Here is a 22,736-nt window from a genome sequence, read left to right as displayed (position 1 = left end):
CATGGATCGAAAAGTAAATTCATACATAACAAATAAGGAAATACAGTACATATATGTGTGATTTCCTTTAATATACATGTAACACATTTTACACGGTCATGCAGACATTTCTTTATATTACAGTCTTTATATTGGAATGTCATGCAAAATGAAGATAATACTTTCCAACAATGCTAGTAATTGTTAAATAAATGTTAGCAAACAGTTAATCCCAAACACAAGGGTTGTGAGATCATGCTCAGTTGCATTAATCTTCATACAGTTGCCAGCTCCGTATCTACACTGCTTAACCTACAAAACAAATTAATGTTGAATGAAAATAACCATCAAATTTGTACAGGGTGTTTAACCTGCAAGACTTTTATTTTCGCAACCGTTAGTCCTAGATGTATACTTCCAACTGCAAAAATGTTCCAAATCAGCTGCAGAGTTAAGATACTGAAAGTTTGAAGCAAAAATAAAAATGGGTCAAAAAATACAAAATTTAACTTTTTATATGGAACCTAGGTAACCTAACTAATATTTAGAGAGATAATCTCCATTAAAAACAATTACTGTTAACCGCTATATTTTCCCCCAAAGGGTTTTTATTGAGGGCGAGTGAAAAGTGGTGTAAGTCACAAAACGCTGCGTTTCACATCTCCCTGAATATTGGCCATACTAATTTCAAACTTTTTGTGTTGGGTTTATTTTTCAATGAAGATTATTTCCCTAAATATAAGTTAGGGGACCTGGGGCCCATATAAAAAGTTAAATTTCGTATTTTTGACTCATTTTTAGTCTTGCTTCAAACTTTCCATACCTTAACTCCGCATCTGATTTTGAACATATTTGCAATTGGAAGTATACATATAAGACTAACAGTTGCTAAAATAAAGGTCTTTAAGGTTAAAACGGAACACCTTGTATAGTGGTTGCAGATTTTTTCCAAACAAAATGAAATGTTAATTGTAATAAGTAAAACGAAGTTTTGTCATTAAGACATTTAATTTTTGCAGGGCAGGTAATTAAATCAACTACCCAATGGTTTATAATTTCATTTTCTGTTACATGTTTATTCATAAATCACATTCAGTAATTTCTTTCTATTTCACAATCAAGTTCTTCAAAACAAAAAAAAAAGTTTTACAACTATACATAAAAAAATCTGAAATTAAATTTAATAATAATAATCTCTGCTTAAACTAAGCAACAACAATACAACTTAATGACATTTTATGAACTGGGAATATAAGTCAGCTTAAACTGCTTTTATGCCAAAATAAGAACACAAAAACAACGTTAGATGGAGAAAATGAAGAGGCCAAATTCATAAATGTCATTGCATAACAGTTTTAAAACAGTTTAGTTAAAAAACTGTTTAAATTTTTAAGACTAATAATTAGAACACTTTTAATTACTTACACACACACACAATCACAACTGCAAACCTCTTCTCCCTCAAAAGAAAAAAAACCTTGATTTAGGCGGGGGAAATTTACATTCTTGTAACTTTCCCTCTTGAAAAAATTCTGAATAATGTGGGTTTTTCTTTCTTCATTTTATTATTTTTTTAACTAGCGCTCTACTTGCATAACTTCATTTTACTCACATTATTTTAGCAAATAATATTTTATCATTTTCCATGTATTTTTTATGTGTCTTAAATAACAAAGCAGTGTTATAAACAACTTATAAATTCAAAACAGAAAACAAGGAAAAGTTGATTAACCAATGTTTATACATAAAAATAAGCAAGAATTGAGTTAGTTTCAAACAATGTTTACATCAGTAACCTAATTACATGGGGGGGGGGGCAGTCCTCCCCAGGTGTCACCCTCCTGGGGTTGACACCCGAAACTGACTTACAAGTTCATCAAAAATATAAATTCTAATAAAAATACCCAAATATTTTTTAATATATTTACTCTATCAAACTCAGTAGCATCATTGCAGGAGGAGGAAGGGGGGGGGGGTGCACCATTGAAATGGATTTCAGAATTTATGAAAAATAAAAGCACTTCAAGTCTAAAATTTTTTACCACTATTTTCACTACCTTCGATCTATCAAACACAGTAGCATCACTGGGGGGGGGGGGGGGGATCGAATGACCTTCTTCTGTGGAGAGACACCTAAAATGTATTAAATCTAAAAAATATATTTATTGAAATCCCAATAAATTTTTAATTAAATTTACCCCCCCCCCTCCCCAATTAAAAAAAAAAACTATTTTACTAATTCAGTGTGCAAATTAATTTTTGGTGAGGAAGAAGAAAAGCAAAATTTGTCCAAATGAGAAATCTAAAGAAGTACAATATTTTTCCAGTGGTTTCCAATCTGTGGGGCATGTTTCCCTAATTAGGCATAGAATAGATTTAGGGGGGCACCCAGCTGTTGCCAAAATTCTATTTAAATACATGAAAAAAAAAAATCAGATTAGTGTCAGAAAATAAGAATCAGCAATATGCAATCGCTACTGCATTTGAGTTTGAGCATACAAACTAGGATAATCAATATTTTTTCAAGGACACCACAGTTTGATAAAATTTGAGTTCAAAAGCAAGCACACACATCACATTAATATTGCATTAATATTTAATGGGACACTTTGAACATAGATTATTTAAAGCAATTTTGTGTTTTGTTAATGTAGTAAAATCAGCAAACTTTTCATGCACATTACGAAATAAATATGCTTTGATGTAAGAAAACTGTTTCATAGAAATAATGTTATTGTTTTCCTAACCCATTAAATAAATTGCATTTCCCAGATAACATTTATAAAATTAGATTTTAATGAAAATTGAAGAGAGGCAAAATAATTTCCTTATTAAAAAAAACCTGGGGGAGGGGTGCAGGCTCAAAAATTTTGGAAACCATTAGGTTACTCAAGTAGCTTTTTTTAAAAAGATAAAAATATTAACAAAATCTGCAGAACTTACTCTAATAACGCAATCCAGATGCACTGGTGTTAAATGACTGCTGAGCAGCTTGAGTTACAGCAGTTGTTGCTGCATTTTGAACATGTGGATTTCGCATTACCCCGGTAGCAAGCTCTTCCTGCGCTTTTGCAAAGCTTGCAGTAGTTCCTCTATACATACGATGTATCTACAATAACAAAATCAAAACCACAAATGCAAATTTTTCTCTAATAAAACATTTTAAAATATAATTTTTATAGCAACACTATAATATTCTGAGACATAATGTAATATAACCCTTGAACTCATAGAATTACTATCTCACATTGGAAATCCAACAGTACATTGCAATAAATTAATTTCTTTCCTCCTCCTGACTAGCAATAAATGGAATTTATAAAGAAGTTTAAACTATACTAGTACACATGCTACTTTTTGGAATGATTAGAGATATTAAAATCAGGGTGGGTACACTATTTGCAGAGTAAAAATCTGAGTACTTTCAAGGACACTTCACAAAATCAAGGATGTTGTGGAATGAATGAGATAAGTAGAACTAAATTATAATATATATATATATATATATATATATATATATATATATATATATATATATATATATATATATATATATATAAGTTACATTGAGGCAGTGAGAAGCATAGGGATGTAAGTGTACATTTTCAAGTTTTGAATAAAATGTGTTTAAAGATAAGGTTCTAGGTAGACTTTTATTGAAAAGTTTTTCTAAATCATACTGCATAGCAGCACCACAAGGGCTACTAGTACTGTCTCTTGCCCCAAGACAGAGGAGAGATTCACCTACTATTTGTACTGGTTATCTCCAAATTTTTAATTTTGCCACTGGTATATCTTTGCTTCTCACTGCCTCAAATCACTCAGATGCCTTTTAACTACAGTAGACTCTTGTTTTACGCAGTGGTTATGTTCTTCGGAAATGCCGCGTAAATCAAAACCAGGGGTGTTAAAACAGGGGTTAGGTTCCATAGATAACAAAAATACTTCATTCTAGTGACAACTAATTGCATAAGTTTAATGTGTACTTATATCGATTTCTATGCACAACATGCATAAAAAAAATTAATTTAGTGTTTATGAAAAGGAGCTGGTTTTGATAGTCTTTTGGCAGTCAAAAAAAAAAAATTCTGTAGTTCCTTGCAGAGCATTAACGCATCATGATCTCTTCCATAATAGAATCTTCAATGACAGAATCTTCCCTCACTAACAAATCAGAAAAATCATTTCTATTGTCAAGGAATGGTTCAAAAATTTCAATGTTAACGTTATTGGTTCTGTGTCATCGATGTCAGTATCCTCATTTGTTTCGTTCTTTGTCTCTTCTAAAAGCACTTCTTCCAGTTGGCTCTGCATTATGTGAGTTTAATAACTTTACTTCTGGAAAGAGCTCTGGAACCAACCGCACTAAAGGTCTCCAGTGGCCCAAGCTCGATTATTAGAACACCAAAATGCAGTTCATTACGTGAAATCTGTTAGGAGTTTGGATTTTAAAAAGAGGGGAAAATTTTATCTGTTTGCATTGCCGCATCAGCGTAAAGCTGAAACTCATCTACCTGAGATAAAATAAAGGCGTCAAATCTTAAACTGCATGTAATCGAAACTGCGTAAATTAAACCTGCATAAAACAAGGGTCTACTGTATTTAATTTCACAATGCTAACTGCAATACATTAACTTCATAACTAATACTGTCTATGTTAAAAATCTTAAGCATAGTCAGCAAATTTTTAAAATATATGTTTTCCAGGAAGCTCATACTCATCCGCTTAAATTTTGTATTAAAATAAAATGAAATGTATTTCATAAAAGATTAAAAGTGAATGAGCTTTACTTCCAACTATGTTTAAAACTTAATATACTAATATGTAAAAGAATCTATTAATTTCAGTTGAAGACACATTACATAAAAAACTTTAAAAACTACTGAACAATTAAAATTACTCGAAAAGATAAAATTTTATTCATAAGACATTTTTTTAACATACGGTTAAAATTCACAAAAATTTTAAATACAATTTAACTTACTTTAGACAGCATAAAGAAAGAAATTATGGCATCGATAGCCCACAAAAATCCAATAAATATTGCAATTATTCCAACGGCATATACATCAACAGTGTGGTCACCTTGTTTGGTAAGTGTTGAAATTCCATTATATAGGCCACTAAGAAGAGCCAATAAATAAATGAATAAATAAAAATAAGATTTACAAAACAAGTTTTTATAGGTACATAAAAATTTATGCAGAATGAACATTTTCTCTAATAACAAAAATGAGAAATACACTGAAATTTTGATAATTAGATGCCCCAACTTAAATAACAAAATTAATAGTATCAAGTTCCAAAACTTTGTGGGGACGCCTTGGGGTCAGGCCTGGATCCGCAGACCCCACAGTGCAGGGGGAGGGGCACGTCCCTAAAGGGCAAAACAGCCCCAGAAATTTGAAAAAAAAAATTGTAAAAAACTAGCACTAAGATTTATTGATGCTGCAAATATATGCTGCTGGCCTCTGGGGAGGGGCCCTACAGATTTTGTGGCAGGGGGGGCCCAACATTTATAGATCCAGGCCTGCTCAGGGTACATTTATCTCTCAACATTTTTAGCCTTAAGATTGCTTTAATAGCGAAAAGTGTATAGCCTGACTCCCCAGGGAACAAGGAGGAATCCTCAAAAGAAATGTTCAATGGGAAAGAGTATCACAAGAAAAAACAGACTAACAGGTTATCTCACAGGAATTTCTGTAAATGTACAAAAAGTTAGAGAGTTTTTGACCATTTAATTCCCAACTTAAAAAAAATAAATAATAATAATAACTAAATTTATCAAGTAAGTCAAGTTAACAGAGTTTCACTGTATTTTATACCATTAACTGTTATGTGAACTCTTTTTTTTTTTTTCTGAAATAATTAACTCACTTGTTTTAATGCAGATAAAATTAAGGTTTTCTAAAATTGTGTGATATAAATCAAATCTTCAAATATAAAAACAAACAAAATGTGGAATTATTAAGGTAGCATTATAGTACAGAAGTAGAATAGCTACTTTGGAACATAAAACAATGATTATCAACAATGAGAACTTTCTTAACCTGCTTCTTGCATGGGAGGACAATCGTGGGCAGAGTTCTAGAAATGGGGGTACCAATGTAACAAAAGGTTAAAACGACGTTCATAAAAGCTCTCTCACAATGCTTACGCATGGAAAATTTTCAAACATGTTTAGCAAAAAAGTATTTGTAAACCATATGATTGGTTGGTTAGTTGGTTTGTTTGATTTTAATAGTGCAAGAGCCATTGAAAGTATACTGCGCCAAACAATTCTTTATTTTATACTATTCAATTTTCATTTAAGTGTAGTTTGATAAAAGTAAACATATTTTGAAGTAAAAGGCATTAAATTTCAAGTACTGTTTGACCACGGATTGTATGTAATTCGGCAATCTGCCGAGTAATGACGATTCCATGTGGATGAATCTAGCAAGGGAAAAGGGAAAATAACGATGGGATTTCGATGCACGCGTTTTATAATGTCACTAGTGCCTTATTCATTATTGCATTCTCAAAAATAAAATAAATGGAAAAAAAAATGGTTACCATTGAAACAACAAAAAGAAAATACAATATTTTCATTTCGTTCAGGAACGTAAAAGCAAAATGGAAAGCTCAAAACTTTGTTGTGAATAAATAAATCAATTTTTGCCGTGAGAATATAGATCCAATATACTTTAGATTTAAAAAATGTTGCTGTGAGCAAATTTTCATTTTTACAAAACTAAGACTAAATAATAGAGAGGCAAAAGTGCACATCTGAAATAAACCAACTAACACCCCTATAAACTAATAGATACGTCCATTTTCACCTATAAACCGGATATTAGCCTTTCCATGTAATCGATGGTCAAACAGTAGTTTAAAATATAAAGTCATTAAAAACATGTAAACATTAAAAACATTTAAACAAAGTATAAATTTACAAAAAAGATGAAAAAATATTTTGACAATAAACTTTGAAAAATTAGAAAATAACAAAATCATATAATGACGAGATGAGTACTAAATTAAAAAAGAGAAACCAATCTTCTGCAGGAAGGAGTACAGCAAACTATATGAGGTCTGAAATTAATAAACCTAAAAATGCAAAAAAGTTTCTCCAGTTCGGTATTAACCTTCATATCAATGAGCTAATGAGAATACCTCCGGTGACCCCCTGCCCATGCCTTTGATGAGAATACAATTTAGTCATTTGACATCCAATTTTGGCTAGTAACTACAATTAAAGTCACAGTGTTTAGGATACAATGCAAGAGAAATGCAACACTGCAGATCAAAGCTCAGGAGTTCGCCTATGAACACTCGCCTATGAACACTCGCCTATGACATGAGACTGACAAAGCATAACCCTGCTTTTCAAACATGGCAATATTTGCCAGTGTTAGTTGATAAGAACCTAAATTCAGCTTAATGGGAGTGACTCATTAATATTGATAGTTTGTACATGATTTACAGTAGCATTGGGGCAGGAACGAATATCGATTCTTTAACACTTAAAAAGAAAGCTTAGTTTTTTTTTCCTTTTTGAAAATTATTTTTCAAGTGAGGTGAACGTTCTTAGAGGAAACAGTTCTACAAAGTATTTTGTCAAACTAAAGACAGCAATTTTTATGAACTGGTTACACTTAAAGACAGATAGTTTATTACAGTAGTGTGCAACCTTTGCAAACGGGCCACATGCTGACTCGTGTGGCCCTGTTATTTTGTAAATATTACAAATCAAAAACCACAATGTTGAGTTGACACCAAATATTTAGAAATTGCGTTCTTAAAAACAGAAGCAAATTTTGTATCAATAAAATAAGCATAAAGATATGACAACCATAATTCTTGGTTTGTAGTTTTCTTTCTCTTTCCATGCTTTGCCATGCATTTTTGAAAATTTTAAAATCTTTTAGATTTTTATATGTCCCCTGGCTGGCAGGTGAAATTCATCTAAATATGAAGTGCAGTCCTCAGGTAAAAAAAAATGTAGCATCACTGGTTCTGGATAATGTATGAACAATGTATTCACACACACACAGCTCACCAACATTACAATTCCACTCACCCAACATTACAGCCAGCATTTAGTGTGGTTGGAGCCTCAAACAGTCCAAATGGAAACAATTGCAGTTTCAGAAATTGCCAGGCAATATCAAGCAGGGGGTGAGGGGGGAGGGGCAACTCTCTTATTTAAACTTAATTGTTTTTAACATTCTTTGGTAAACACAAACTTGGTTGTTCTTAACATTCTTTGGTAAACACAACTTATTTTCGTCATCTTCTCGATCTTTTACAAATCCTGTTCTTCAGTACATAACAGTATTTTCCATCAAGGGATGGTTTGACAGTTCTGTACCTCAGAGCCAGAAGGACATAAGACACGTTATGATAATTTTACAGGAGAGGGGAAAAACTTTTCTGGCGCATGTAAAGGATGGGATGCACGCTCGTTTAAGGGGTTACAGTACCTCAAAAATGATGAAACGAGCAAAAAAAATTTTATTGCTTATTTCAAAACTACAAACTATTCTGAACACAGGGAAAACGTTTCATTGCTTTAGTTCAAATATTTAAAAAGTTATGAGTGGTTTTAGGCCATGCTCACTATGTGTTCTTATGCAAAAGAAAAACTTTAAACTGCTTTTTCTCGATGATGGTATTTTTATGTTTTCCTGTTACTAGAATTCCTAAGGATTTTTTTCTATTGAAGATACAGCTTTAAAGTAATACTTTTTGCAATTGGAATAACATATTTGACAAAACTGTGCATTGGATAAGCATTTTATTAATTACTCAAATGTTTAGAGCATATTAAACCTTTAAAAACCAATTTTTTAAAAAAAAAAAAAAGCTTTGATTTTTTACACAATTAATCACAGAAAATTTTCTAACAAACTCATAAACAAATGAATGCACAGATTTTTAGAGATGATTATAGTGATCGTTTAGCAAAAAAAAATTTTTTAACTAGAGCAAAAATAAAAAAGCCTTAGGGATTTGAAAAAAATGAAATTTCATTCAATTTTTTGAATTTTTAAAAAAAGTAGGCAATATTTTTAAACTTTGAAAATAAATTATTGATTAAGAAATAAGTATGCATGTTATGGTTTCAAAAAAATATAAAATGTACTTAAATTTTAAAAAAATGTTTGAAAGGTACTGTGACCCCTTAACCCTAGTAAAAAAATAAAAAGGATTTTTTTGAAAGAACTGCATTCCCATGGCTCAATGTGGAACAGGCTTCTACATACAATGCACTAATAAACTGAAAATCGCAACTTTTGAATTTATACATTAGTCTGGCTCTGAGGTACAGAGTTTAGCCACATTTTTCTTAGAAGGCTGAAAATGCCTGGATGTTCATGTTGCCTATTTCATTGTCTTATATTAAACATAGTTCATGAACAAGAATGCTTATAAGCATTACTTTGAAAGCACTAACATATCATTCAAAGCAGTTTTAGGAATTTAACTAAAGCAAATTTTTCTTTTGCTTACCATGATCCAAAACTTGGTATTCCAACAGCATAAAATACTGCAACAACAAATTGGAAGAAAAATACAAAGAAAAACACCATAAAGTTGAATGAACTGTCAGTCCTAAAAACGAAGATGAGTAATTGAGTATACAAGTTGTTTTTATTTAATACAGTCCGAAAATGATGATAAATAGAGTACAGTATACAAGGTTAATTAACCTTCAAACTTAACGTTAATAATTTCTCCAATTAAGTAATAAATAGTCATTCAATTCTAAGATTATACTAAAATAAACAAAAATATTTTCTAACTAAACTGTATTTTTATTAGTAAAAAAGATTTTCACCAATGACCGTCAATAGTTGCAGCCCAATCAAAATAGCATGTATAAATTACATTTAAGCCTAATTGTTCAATTCAGCTTGAAAAGAAAAAAAAAAACATGTAAGAGAGTAAGAAAAAAAAACTTTTTGCTGAAAATAAATTCATATAAAACTTTATAACGAACAAAAATTACAAATTATTGCATGTGAGTGTTTCAGGGTTACAAGGAACCCTTTTTTCTGTGCAGAGAAGTTCAGTGAAAAATATCTAACAGAAGCCAGGACATCAAAACCTTATGCAGAACTTGGTTACTGTAAAAGCACATAGTTTTGGGAGCAATAATTTTTGTGAAAATACAGAAATAGGAGATTTCTTGGGCTGAAAGTTTGGCAAAGTTTATATAAACTAAACCAAAAGTTGATTTTATATATAAAGGTGAAATACCTTGAGAGGGTTAAACTTTCGCACTGGCTCGCAAAAATCGTGAAAATTAAAACTTTGAAAATAACTGCTTTTACGGTAATTCAATTTATTTTTAAATACCAATCCCCCCCTCCCTGCAAAAAAAAAAAGAGAAATAAACAGGACAAAAGGTAGTGCAATTCTTTAAAATTCAAAACAAAAGTTCAGACATATTTTAAACAATGTAATGTTTTTGATAAATTATTATTTAGCTATATATATTTAGTTGATAGCTATTTTAGCTGAAAAAAATTATTTTTATTTTAGTAATTTTTCTCCTATGATATTGAAAGTATAAGAATGGGTATTAAAATAAAATGCATTGAATAGCTGAAAACAGATTTTTTTCATATGATCTGTCAAAATGAAAATAAATATAGGGTGAACATCTTTCTTATTCTAATGATTCCATGGTGTCCCTTGGCTTGCTCCACAATTTAGCCCCCTTACCCCCATAGTAAAATATCCATAGCGAAAAATTACTTCTATATTTTAATCATAAAGAACATCATGTACTTTAAAACTGTTCACTTTGTATCTCAAAAGCCTCCTTTTCCCTGTTATAATTTAAAACTATCAGTACGCAGAATCTTTTTCAGCAGTCTGTGACACAGATTAAAAAACTGCAAAATGGTCAGCAAGGTAAACCAGTGTTATATCAGTTGTAATGCATATTATAAACTATCACCAAGGAATGTCTGATAAGAAAAGCACTAAATTCAAAAATTATGAGTTAAACATAGGCTACAAGTATTCAAACTCAAATGGAGAACTAGGGTAGCTGCCAGAGCAAATGCTATTGACCTCTCAACCACTGAGGACACCTTCATAGATTTTAGTGTGTTTTTTGTTTTTACGTTTTCTTTCTGATTTTTTCTAAATTGTGCTTTTTAACTTCAAGTTCTGCAAATTCATACACAAAACCATAATTAACTTTCCTATTCAGAAATAGTCTGCAGACCTCTTCAAGAATCTGCGATGTTCATCGCGCTGGGTTCTGCTATCAGGTTTAAATAGTCAGACAATTTCAGCAAGTCAAGCTTAATACATCTGAACATTTAGCTGTATGATTGTAATAATATACTTTTAAAACAGTATATTACTTTTAAAACAGTATATTTTTTGTACTTGAACATGACATGAGACATGAAAGCACACATATGCTCAATGAAACAGTAGTAAAGCATAGTTATTAGTTACCTGAAAGCTTTATACAAAGGACGAAACCAGCAAACAAAAGACAATGGACTGAATAGGAGAAACACCAATATTGAGACTCCAAAGGTTGTAACAGCACTTGAATCCGCAATTAACATTGCCAATGCACCCAACATGTTCAAAAACAGCAGGAATGCATAAACTAATAAGAAAATAATTACATACATTAAATATTTTGCAGTAAGTTACTGCCCTAAGGCAGGGCCTAAGGCAGAAATACATAAAATACACCATCATATTTATATGCATTAAATATATTTAAGTTATTGCTAATTTACAAAAATAACAAATTGCATTCAATTTCTTTTTTCTCAGAATAACTGAACTATGAATACATAACACCATTTTCAATTAAAAAAAACATCTAAAAATCTAGCACACTTAAAAGTTTTCAATTACCATTTTAGATTTAAAAAAAAAATTGTTCAATGTCTACTTGATGCAGCTGCTGCAAGTTAAAGAGAATTATCCTTTCCTTTACAAAGTAGCATGAAGGCAATAAAAATCTATGAGGGAATAAAATAAGAAATTATATTCTGTAGTTTTATACTTTTTCTTTTATGGATGTTTAAACTTTCAATCATGGAAGGGATTGTTTGCGTGACAGTACTGCTAAACATAAAATAATAAAAATTATTTTTTCTTAAATCTATTCATAAACTTTATAACATTTATCATATTAAAAGAAAACATAAATAGGAATGAGACTGAATTTGATGAGTTACAAAATAGTATATTTGGGCAATTGCATGGTAACAGATGCATCATTTGTTGCACAAAACACCCCAAAAAGAGTCTCAATAATTTGGATTCTTTTTTCATTGTATGAACTTTATGAAGAACATAGACTCGACTTCTATGTAAAACAATTAAATTTTGAAGGTGCCCAGAAACAATATTTAAATATTTGTTTTTGCTTAGTAATGGACTCTCTCAGAAGATATGTCAGTTACCGAGTCAAAAACTGTTATTGAAATAATGTTCATACAAACCTTTGAAATTTAATTGCATTTTACAGAAGTAGAGTCCATGTTCCTCACAACATTCATGGAATGAAACAAGAATCCAAAATATTTGGACTCTATTTGGGGTATCTGGAGAAAACCAACGTAAGTAAAGCAAATATACAAATTACTGCATACATATGTTTTGGGGTTCCTTGTAACCCCAAAACATATATATGCAGTAATCTGTACATTTGTGCTTTAATTGTGTTGGTTTCCAGATACTTTTCAGCACAAAGGTATTTATTTATTTCTCTTTTTGGGAATTTTTATGCAACAAATGATAAATCTATTAAAATGGAATTCCCTGTTTGTGACAAATATCAAACAGTGAAAATATTTTAGGAGGAAAAAAAAGTGTTTATTTTTCTAAAATACACAGCCTATTACAGATTGACTTATATCATAGATAAATCATCATAGACTTTAAAAGCTATTAGTTTTCATGTTTTAACACAAATATTGGTACTGACGGATAAACTCATTTTATAATTATTAAACACATGAGAAACCAAATATTACCTGATTTACTTGCCATCATTTTACAAAACGAAACAATTCCTTAATCAATGTTAGGAGAAAAAAACCCTAATATTTTTTTCCTAATTCAAAATTTCTTCATTTTCTTTTTTGGCAGTTTTAATTTGCACAGTGCCTTACTACACAATCCAAATCAATCAATACTGAATGAAACTTACACATCCACAAGTAATACATAGTTCTCACAGTGCTCTGATAAGCATTAGGAATTTCTACAGAAATATCTTGATAAAAACATGGACCAACACAGCATTTTTGTGGAAGAGGTGGCCAATTTTTAGTTACTCCTAAAAGGGAAAAAAAAGGAAAATGATCATTTTGACTTTCAAAATACTTAAAAATTGTGGAATACTTAATTCTACAAATGTATGCAAGAACAGAGGTAGTAAAATCTTTGATGGTTAAAGAACTACATAAAAATTACATCTTGTATAATCAGTAAATAGGAAGATATAGTTTAGATACATAAATTTGTCTTTACATGAATGCTTTTCCTACTAACGAACAATTTAACAAAAAATAATCTCATTGCATAAAAAATGCAAATTTTCTGCTCCTCAGTCAAATTTGGAAGCAGTTGAACCGAGGATTCTATCAGGTAGCCAGCGAGTCTATGACATATATTTTTAAATCCTATGTCTATTTGTTCTTCTTCCCCATATAAGTTACTTTAATATATAATATCAAAGTTCTCTATGGTAGGGAAAAATGCCTGCCAATTAGTGAGTACTGTATATAGACAACAATTAATTCTTTTGATTGCTATTTTTATGCAGGCTGTTAAAACATTCTATGTTCAGGAGTACAGGACATAGTTTTGAGACTAATGTTAATGTTCCCTTAGAGGCCACTTTTTTTTTCTTTCTAGCCAACTGAAGTCAATCAGTTGGCTGAAAAAAAAAAAGAATTGGAGGACTAAAAAAGGTTTTAAAAAATGAACAATATTTAACTTACGAAGGTTATTTAATAATGCAGATCCAAAAACATGGCTAATGATCATCATATTACAACAGGTTATATCATATTCCAAATTCAATGTTTCGTGCAATCTAAAAACATATCACAACCCGATTTATATGCCAGTCATATTTCTGGAAATGAAGAATGTAAACGCCTATTCAGAATTCTCTTGCATTAAGTGCGTAGTTGCAATAAGAATAACACATGTGAAACTTAAAATTAGTATTTTCAGCTACATTAATAAAATTTATCATCATACAGTCTACTAACAATCATACATTAACACTCCAATAAAGCTATTTCAACAACATAAAATTTTGATTTTACAGACATTTTAATAAGATTATTCATGGGGGAAAATCATGACAAAATTCTCAAAACGACACATTAAATTCTAAATAAATTTTCGACATTAATGTTAATATTTCAATTCTCAAAATAATTACTATAAATAGGAAAGTCAAAATAAAATTGCAAATAGGCTTTATAAACAGTTTTGATGCCTTCTGTTAATACAATACTAATGACAATCAAGTACTGGAATATGATGGAATAATTAAACTTTGCACTTACTGTTTTTTTAATGTTATTTAGGGTTTTTTTAGGTCTTTTTTTTAATACTCAAAATTAAAATAAAAAAAAGGCAAAACAAAATTGATTTTAAAAAAACAAAACAAATAGAAACAAGTTGTTCATTACATGTACACATATCCTGCTTGAAAAAGCAGCATTCATAAAATTCATTCAACTGCAAGTTAAATGGCTTCTAGCTCTGTTTTATAAAAGGAAAAAAAAAATCAAAATACCAGACATTTTTATTTGAAACAATGATTTCTGCCTTTTGCAATGCATGGTAAAATAGGGGAAAATACCTGTCACTGAAGAATTAGCTAACTGTGCTTCTCTAGCTTGGAGCTCGTTGGCTTTTCTTTCCAATTCCTAAACAAAGGTAAATTAAGTATGAATTTAAACTAGAAACAAGATGAGTAATAATATTGATTTCATCCTCCAAACAAAAAAGAAAAATATTTTAAAAAATGATTCTATTTCTTCCCCCTTTTCTAAAAATTGAATTCTTGAACTGCAACTAAGAAGCAATCTCACCTCTTGCCTTTTCTGTAAATCACTTGCAAAAGCATTTTGTCCTCCGCCTTCCGTATAAGGTGGTGGATTTGAGACAGGTTGCTGCATTTTGATTTCTTTTGGAGCAACAGGTTGAGGGGTAGGATTTATTTCCTGTGGTGTATCTCCAACCTGAAATTTAAAATATTAATGTCAAAGAATAATATAAAAAAAATGCTGAAGCGTACTTTGCATATAATCAAAACAAATGTACTAAATGTTCTAAACTGAAAATACATGCATTAAATAAATAGCCCAACCAGGAGACATATACTGTAACATACTACAGTCAGCCCTGCTTAAACAAACATCAACGGTCCCAACATGCCTTATTCGATGAAGTAAAGTATTCGATTACACAAGGAATAGAAGAAATGTATTTTTGATGTATTTTGCTGGTATTATATTCATTATTATTACGATAAATGGTAAATGACTCTTTGTTACTCAAATATACACATTAATTTCACCAAAATTAAAATACGAGGGTCAGTCAATAAGTTAGTTGCACTGCCCATGAAAATAAAACAGGATATAAATTTTTGCAATAATTTTTTGGCATCTTAAAGTTCTTCAAAATCTATTTTTCTCTCAACACAGTTACCTTCGTCAAACACTTGTCGGGGCGTGGTACAAGATTTCCGATGCCATCTGTAAAGAAATACTGTCCAATGCTCGATAACTATCTTTGGTGAGGTGCAGCTTCAACCTCATCATCGAGAGGTATTGTTGCTTTAAAAGTTCATCTTTCATTGTTCTAAAAACATCAAAGTCAAAAAGTGAAAATGTCTGGGCTATAAGGAGGATGATCTCACGTATAAATTGTCCAGTTGATGGTTTTCTCTCAAGCTCAGTGTTGTCAGTATCTGTAGGTCAATCCTCAAACATGCTCCATTTCGCGATAGCTTGACGTGACATTGCATGTTACCATACACTTCATGCAACTGCCCATAAATTTCAGTGCAGTTGCACCATTTTGCCCACAAAAATGAATCACTGCACGCATTTTCAATTTGGACGCTACTTGCAGCTGTCTAGACATATTTGTGACTAAATATCAGGCAAACAAAACTTGCCTTGAGGAAGCCACTACATCACGCAATAAAGGTAGGGGAACATGGGGCAAAGTGAAATGGTGAAATATTTTCTCTGCTTTTAGCTCCACCTATCTGGTATTATTTTAACTATGTAGTACCACATGTAATCTATTCGAGTCAGGAAAAAAAATACCGCCAAAGATATTAAAGTATTTGGTAATACAGGCAATTTTAAAAAAAATGATACTCGTGTTTCTTGTAAGTCAAAATTAATTTTCTTACTATGAAATGATAAAGTTCTTGTTATTAATATTTTAAATATTAATTGAGATCTCTTTATATTCAATGCAGTATTAATTTAGTTAATACTAGCAAAAATACCCGGCGTTGCCTGGGTTAGCAATAATTATGAGAAACAATCGTTACTTGCATTTGTTTTCTGTTTTAAGTGAAAGAACTTAAAACAAACCTTTTTGACGTGATTTAAAATCTAGCTTCTTCCTTACTCATAAAACTAAAGTAACAGTAATTAAAAAGAGCAAAATAATATTCATTTAGAAACGAAAACACGAAATTTAAGCGTATACAAATTTGAAGAATTTCCGAAATATGAAATTGAACTTCACATGTTTAAAAAGATTTATCAGTTAATACTTATTTCTTTTTTTTTTTACATTGAGTCTTACCTTCTCTGCATGTCTATTGAAGAACGAACTGCTTAAAAAAATGTAGCCGCGCGCCCGTGATCCCCTTAAACTTGCTTTAGTTATTTTGGAAAATTTCAATTATTGTGGGTTCTTGGTGCGATTTAAAATATTACCGAATTTGCGGAAATCGTTTCGGGATACCTTGGATAATGCTCCCCCTCCTTACTTTGTAAAACGGTATGTTACTAATTTTTGTTAAAGAGATATTGTCACCAATGCTAAAATACTTTTGGTGACCATAAAATGGCGCTAAACAATTTCATCCGTAATGTTTCCAAAATAAGTAGTAAAATTTGGCGTTGATTTGAATTTGTGCACAAAGTCACATTAATGGAAGTTTTGTGCTGTTTATGGATTTGCCTAATTTAGTTGCTGGATTATTTTACATTAAAAAAAGTTTTTAAAGATTCTTTGATTGGCGATATTTTGTTTACAATCTGAAAGCTGACAAACATTATTACATAGTCTTTGGCTCCAAAAACCGCGACTGTTGAAAAAACTGCCAAATGCATCCGCTACTGAAATCTTTCTGCATAAATTTTGGCGAGGTTTCTGCTGTTAGATTGGATAATGATTAAGTGTCCAATCAGCACAAATAATTATAAAAAAAACCCAGTAATTACAATTAAAGTAATTAATTTAAATGGAAAATAATCAGCCAAATCTAGTTATTATTAACCAATCTCGGGGAAAAAACGTTACTTTAAGATTTGACTTGAGAAAAGCCTCAAACAGTCAGACGAAACACAAAAATATTCAACAATTCTAGCTTTGAACTGGGAGTTGAGATGATACACTAAAAAATGAATTGTATTGAGGAAAGCCTTCGAACATAGAACAAAAAAAGTCCATAACTCGTTTTTCATACAACTTAGAACTTTCTAACAGATGCCATCTTCAGCAGAAAAATAAGCACTTTCGATGGACACATAATTTTAATATGTGCACGTATTTTTTAACCGTCATATTGGGGAATTTATGCGAAAATTTGGACAAATTAGAATAAAAAAGGAACTATCAATCGGATTTTTATCGAACTGGTCTACAAACCTCCACAGTACCAAAAAGAACAAACGGTGAAAGTTTCAGCCAAATCTGCCGGGTAGTTTTTGAGATCTTAGGGAACAAATTTACCAAAGTCCATTTTTATATATATAGATTAAGCTTATTTGTATTTTTTAAAAATTGTACAATTAGTCAAGTACATGTGAGGAAAAGTGGATGGGGCAAAAGGAAATAGTTTGTTTCATTTACTCACTCAATAAATCACTTACGTTTTCATTTATTAAATGATTCATTTACATTCCTTCATTTAGTAATTCACCTATTTTTTCATTCATTCACTTATTTTCTTATTCTTTCATTCTTTTACTTGCTCATTTATTTTGCTTCATATATTAATTGATTTACTCATTTAATTATTTGTTTACTGTTTCATTATATTTTCATTTATTCATTTAACTTTTTATTTACAGATTCTTTTGATCAAAAACATATTTTACAATCAAATAGAAAATATTTCATTAGAAAAATATTTTATTTTTCACTTTGACACACGAAAAAAAAGGTGAACTTTTTCCACTTTTTTTTAAGGTTCAAATTTACGGCCAAAAATAAAAAATACCGTTTCAAAGCAAGTTTTATTATAAACTGCAATGTGCTTTCTTTATATACTGTAATTTACAAAAGAAATTTCCAATCTTTTTCATTTTGAAAAAACTCAGTCATCTAAACCATTTCACTATGCCCCACTTTGCCCTACATGTCTGAAATGTTGCCACACAGTATCATCAAAATAGGCTTAGACGGAACATATTTATGAAGTAGTGCAGCTAACTTTCTGGCTGACCTACATACTTAATGTTTTTATGTAAATGATAAAAAATTGCATGTACTGCATATGTGAAATGCATAAAAAATTTATATTTACTTAGCTCCATTTCTTTTGGCACATCTCTTCCTCAATTTGTGTTTCCTTTTCGTATTCATTTTACCACACAATCAGTACAAAGCAGAGCAGAAAATTAACAATTAACCGATTCGGAAAAAGCCTTTCCGTATTCCAGTGTTGCCAGATAGGGGGAAATTTCCCCATTTTGGGAAATCTTGTGCTCTCTGGGGAAATTTTGGGGAAATAGGTTTTGAGGGTAATTCTACGGGAAAAAAAAAATTTCTTGGGGAAATCCTGGGGGAAAAAACCTTGGGAAAAAAGATTTTTTTTTCGTATTTAAATTCGCGTCAAGAAGTAGTAGTTACATTGTTTGTATCAAAAAACGTTGGTTTAGCTTTGCTCAACTTTATGGAATTCGCATTATGTGGAACATTATGCTACGGAATTCGCATTATTGTTCTGTGTGAGTGACTAGTTGATAGGCGAAAGAGGTAAAAATAAATGAGATGAAGAATGTTCTTGGATAAATATATACAAAAATAATAGTTTAAATGTACATACAGAAGCAGAGTAGTAAATGCGAGTAGGAAAAAAATATTTGGTTATTTCTTATCTTTCGGTCAGGCGCTTGTATTTATGACTTGTGGTACCCGCACAGCTTTGCCCGTAGTAGAAAATTAAAAGGTCTTTTGGTTCCCCTGTATATTTACAAATAATGCATGATGAATTTCCCGCCAATTGGCTTGCCCACGTTACGGTTCCACGTTATTATAACTTGTTAATTTACTCGTCCATCTTATGATAATTTTGCTTGGGAAAATGTTCTTAAAATTGGAATAGAAAAAGAACAAAATCGAATTTTCGAAAAATTGCTTAAAGCTGCACACCCCCATGCTACAAACTAATTCTTGGGCAAATTTCATGAAAATTGGCCGAACGGTCTAGGCGCTATGCGTGTCACAGAGATCCTGACGATATCCAGACAGAGAGACTTTCAGCTTTATTATTAGTAAAGAGAAAGAAAGATAAAGAAGACAAAAAAAAAGAGAAAATGGGAAGAAAAAAAAAGTTGGGGAATTTTATAAGAAAATTTGAGTATTTGGGGAAAAAAAAATTTTTCAAGAGACAAAAATATTAGAGGGAGTCGATTCATTTTATGAAAATATTAGTGGAAAAATAATTTTTGAATTTGGGGAATTTTGATAGAAAACATCGCCTTTTGGGGAAAAGTTGAAAGGGAATTGGGGAAATCTGGATTTGACCATCTGGCAACACTGCCGTATTCTACTGCTACAACGTATTCAAACATCAAACCAAGTCTAACAATAAGATAAATAAATGCCTTTGTGCTGAACAGTAAAGTAAGAAAAACAACGTTTAAAAAAGCACAAATTTGCCATTTACAGCAGACACGTGTTTCGGCGTTACAGGGAACGCTTTTTTCAATGCAAAAAGTAATGAGCTTATGGATGAAAAGACATCCGACAAAAGGCGTTTGTCGGATGCGCATAAATTTGAAGAGTTTTTTTTTTACTTGTTTCAATTTCCTGCATGAAACATTTCAATGATGAACAATTTTGAATGGCAAATAGCACTCTTCTAATATAAACTTTTTCTTAAAAAAAAAGAATCAAAAACTTTCTTACAAATGCAAACTGCAATACGACAGTAAATCAGTTAATCTTATCACTATAACAAGATCACACATTTCAGCAATCTATCGACAAGATTTACAAAGTTCTGCCAATATAAAATACTAGCTATTATACTAAAAAAGAATTATCTTAGCTGGATGTGATACAATCAGTATAGAATCAAAAAGTACTTTTTGGGAGCAGGGGCGTGCACAGAAATTTCGGGATCCCTCACAAATGACTTTTCCGGGACCCCCTTCATATTGATTACCCCTATATTTCACGCCCAGTTTTTAAAATATTGAGCCTCCTTTGGGTTGGGGCCAACAGGTGTCCCTTCTCTCCTCCCCCCCACGTCACAAAAAGGAAAATAAATTAATTGCTTGCTTAACTGTATTAAATTACCTGCTTTGCGACAGTTCCACCAACTTTGGTACCGCTGTCAAATGGATTATAAGATGCTATGGAATCTTGACCCACTGCTGGCTGATCTGTCAAGTGTTTAATGCTTGGATCCTGAATATTCCAAATTAAAGACAATGTTTTAATTTTGCAAATACATTAATGAATTACATAAAATACAAAATTTATTGGATACAATGTTAGAAATCCGTAAATATCTCAAAGGGAGAAAGAACACATTCACAATTTACTTATACCTTTCCAAAGTCTAAGTTAAGTACTACAAAATAAAAATTCATATTTAAAATAGAGCATGTTAACTCTGTTTAAATTTTTCATAAATAAAGCTACAATAGCCTTTTGGTGGGGGATGGGGGAGGGGTATAAATATACAACTATAGAAAATTAGTTGTACAGTTGAGAAATATTACATATAAATTTTTCATCACATTTTTCCTAAACCTTTCTAATAATAGAAGAATTTTCATGAAACGAAATTAAAATCTCACATTTAACAGTTACAAACAAGAGTTATTTAATGAAACTTCGGATGCATCTTAAACTTAATTTTACTTAAGCAGCTTATATTTTGAACCTTTTTTTTCTTTTGAAAATTGTTTTCATCATTTCTAAAAATATAAATTTATCCACATAAAAAACTTTTAAAATTGTGTCCCCCCCTCAACTTATAACCCGTGATGTAATTAAGGGAGTTTGCCTCCCCCTAAGTTGTATGCTTTCACTCTATTACTGCCTGAAATTTTGTATTCACCACTGCTTATATCTGTTTGCTTGCATCCCCCAATTTTTTTCCCAGAGCTACACCACTGCTTAAAACTCAAATTTACAATTTAGCACTAAAAAGTTTCAACTTAGAAAAGTTTGAACTTCAGCTTTAAACACAGTAAAATATAATTACCTTAGATATTGATACAAGATTAAAAAAAAAAATGCTTTGACTAATACTATAATAAAAAAAAATCTGTAAATGCTTTTATAGAATTTTTTCTCAAGCATAAATATCCAAGTTGAAAATTGAAAAGAAGAATACAGAAAAATATGGTCTTTATTAAATACTTGAGGTTCATGAGATTTTTGCTGACCATGTTAACATTTAAGACTAAAACAATATAAACACTCATTATTTATCAACTTAGCTGCTATAAAGACACTTCTTGAATAAAATCAATCAAGTTATTGGAATTCAGCTTTAAATCAAAAAGAAAAAAAAATGTGCATTACATTTAATGTTTTTGGTAAGAAACAAGAAGCAAATGAAGTGCCAGAGATGAAAAAAAAAAAGATTTTATTAAGGAATGAAATGTAATTATGCAAAATGTTTTGCGAAAATAACTTTCAGAAAGTTTGTGTGTGTGAGAGAGAGAGAGACAAAATAAACATAGCTGTTGAAGGAATTTAATATCAACGGACATTTTTTGGGTGTGTCATACTTTAAAATGCAGAAATTGAAAAGTCATTCTAGCAGCAATTCACTGCATAATTTTTAATCTTTCTCGATGAAATTTGTCTAATTCATTTTAAAAAATCAAACAATCATATTACCTCAAAAGGATTAAAATCATCCTTCGAAGTCATCTTTCATTTGAAATCTTTCGTCAAAGCAAATTCAATAATTGCTCTTCAAAATAATGTTTAAAATAACAAAACAGTAAAAGAAAGAATGAAAGAAAAGTATTAGAATCAGCGATAGATTGAGTTAGTGACAGATGTCAAAGAAGTAAACAAGTTATACATCATTATTTTCAAAAGAAGCTTTCAAAGAGGAAGGCATTGAAAACCACTTCAGTCAACAAAAAAAGTGCCGCTTTATAAAATCTATCTCAGAAAACTCACGTATTATTTTACTGAAACCACAATAACTAAAGATATGGGAGTATTGACCACCACATATACGCATGACAACCACAACATGCCGCGGAGCAAGAGGATTCAGTTGTGTGGAGGAAGGACAGTGTTG

At 30.9% G+C, this 22,736-nt stretch overlaps 1 protein-coding gene across 2 annotated transcripts; it reads right to left on the bottom strand.

Annotated features, from left to right (window-relative positions):
• Positions 1-61: 61 nt before the first annotated feature.
• On the bottom strand, positions 62-22,706 carry LOC129222398 (secretory carrier-associated membrane protein 1-like). Of its 2 annotated transcripts, none has more exons than XM_054856903.1 (10): positions 22,613-22,706; positions 20,762-20,872; positions 15,070-15,219; positions 14,838-14,904; positions 13,164-13,292; positions 11,444-11,603; positions 9,476-9,577; positions 4,965-5,103; positions 2,923-3,088; positions 62-291 (listed from the first exon to the last, which is right to left on the bottom strand). In XM_054856903.1, exons 3-9 carry the CDS (start codon positions 15,154-15,156, stop codon positions 2,924-2,926), a joined length of 849 nt encoding a protein of 282 aa, XP_054712878.1. In that variant the 5' UTR covers positions 15,157-15,219; positions 20,762-20,872; positions 22,613-22,706; the 3' UTR covers positions 62-291; position 2,923. The 2 variants fall into 2 exon arrangements, with proteins under 2 accessions (XP_054712878.1, XP_054712877.1); XM_054856902.1 differs by having other exon boundaries at positions 22,322-22,687.
• Between the last annotated feature and the right edge of the window lie 30 nt (positions 22,707-22,736).

The sequence above is a fragment of the Uloborus diversus genome, chromosome 5, assembly GCF_026930045.1.
Source record: "Uloborus diversus isolate 005 chromosome 5, Udiv.v.3.1, whole genome shotgun sequence".
Lineage (NCBI taxonomy): Eukaryota > Metazoa > Arthropoda > Arachnida > Araneae > Uloboridae > Uloborus > Uloborus diversus.
Note: the sequence above shows the minus strand (reverse complement) of the source record. Positions and strands in the feature narration are given on the sequence as shown.

Coding starts and splice junctions, on each gene's coding strand:
- LOC129222398 (XM_054856902.1), bottom strand. CDS start 22,354: ATGACTTCGAAGGATGATTTTAATCCTTTTGAG. Junction 14,905..15,069: donor ATTTACAGAAAAGGCAAGAG/GTGAGATTGCTT, acceptor ACCTTTGTTTAG/GAATTGGAAAGAAAAGCCAA. Junction 3,089..4,964: donor CTTTCTTTATGCTGTCTAAA/GTAAGTTAAATT, acceptor TTGTTATTGTAG/ATACATCGTATGTATAGAGG.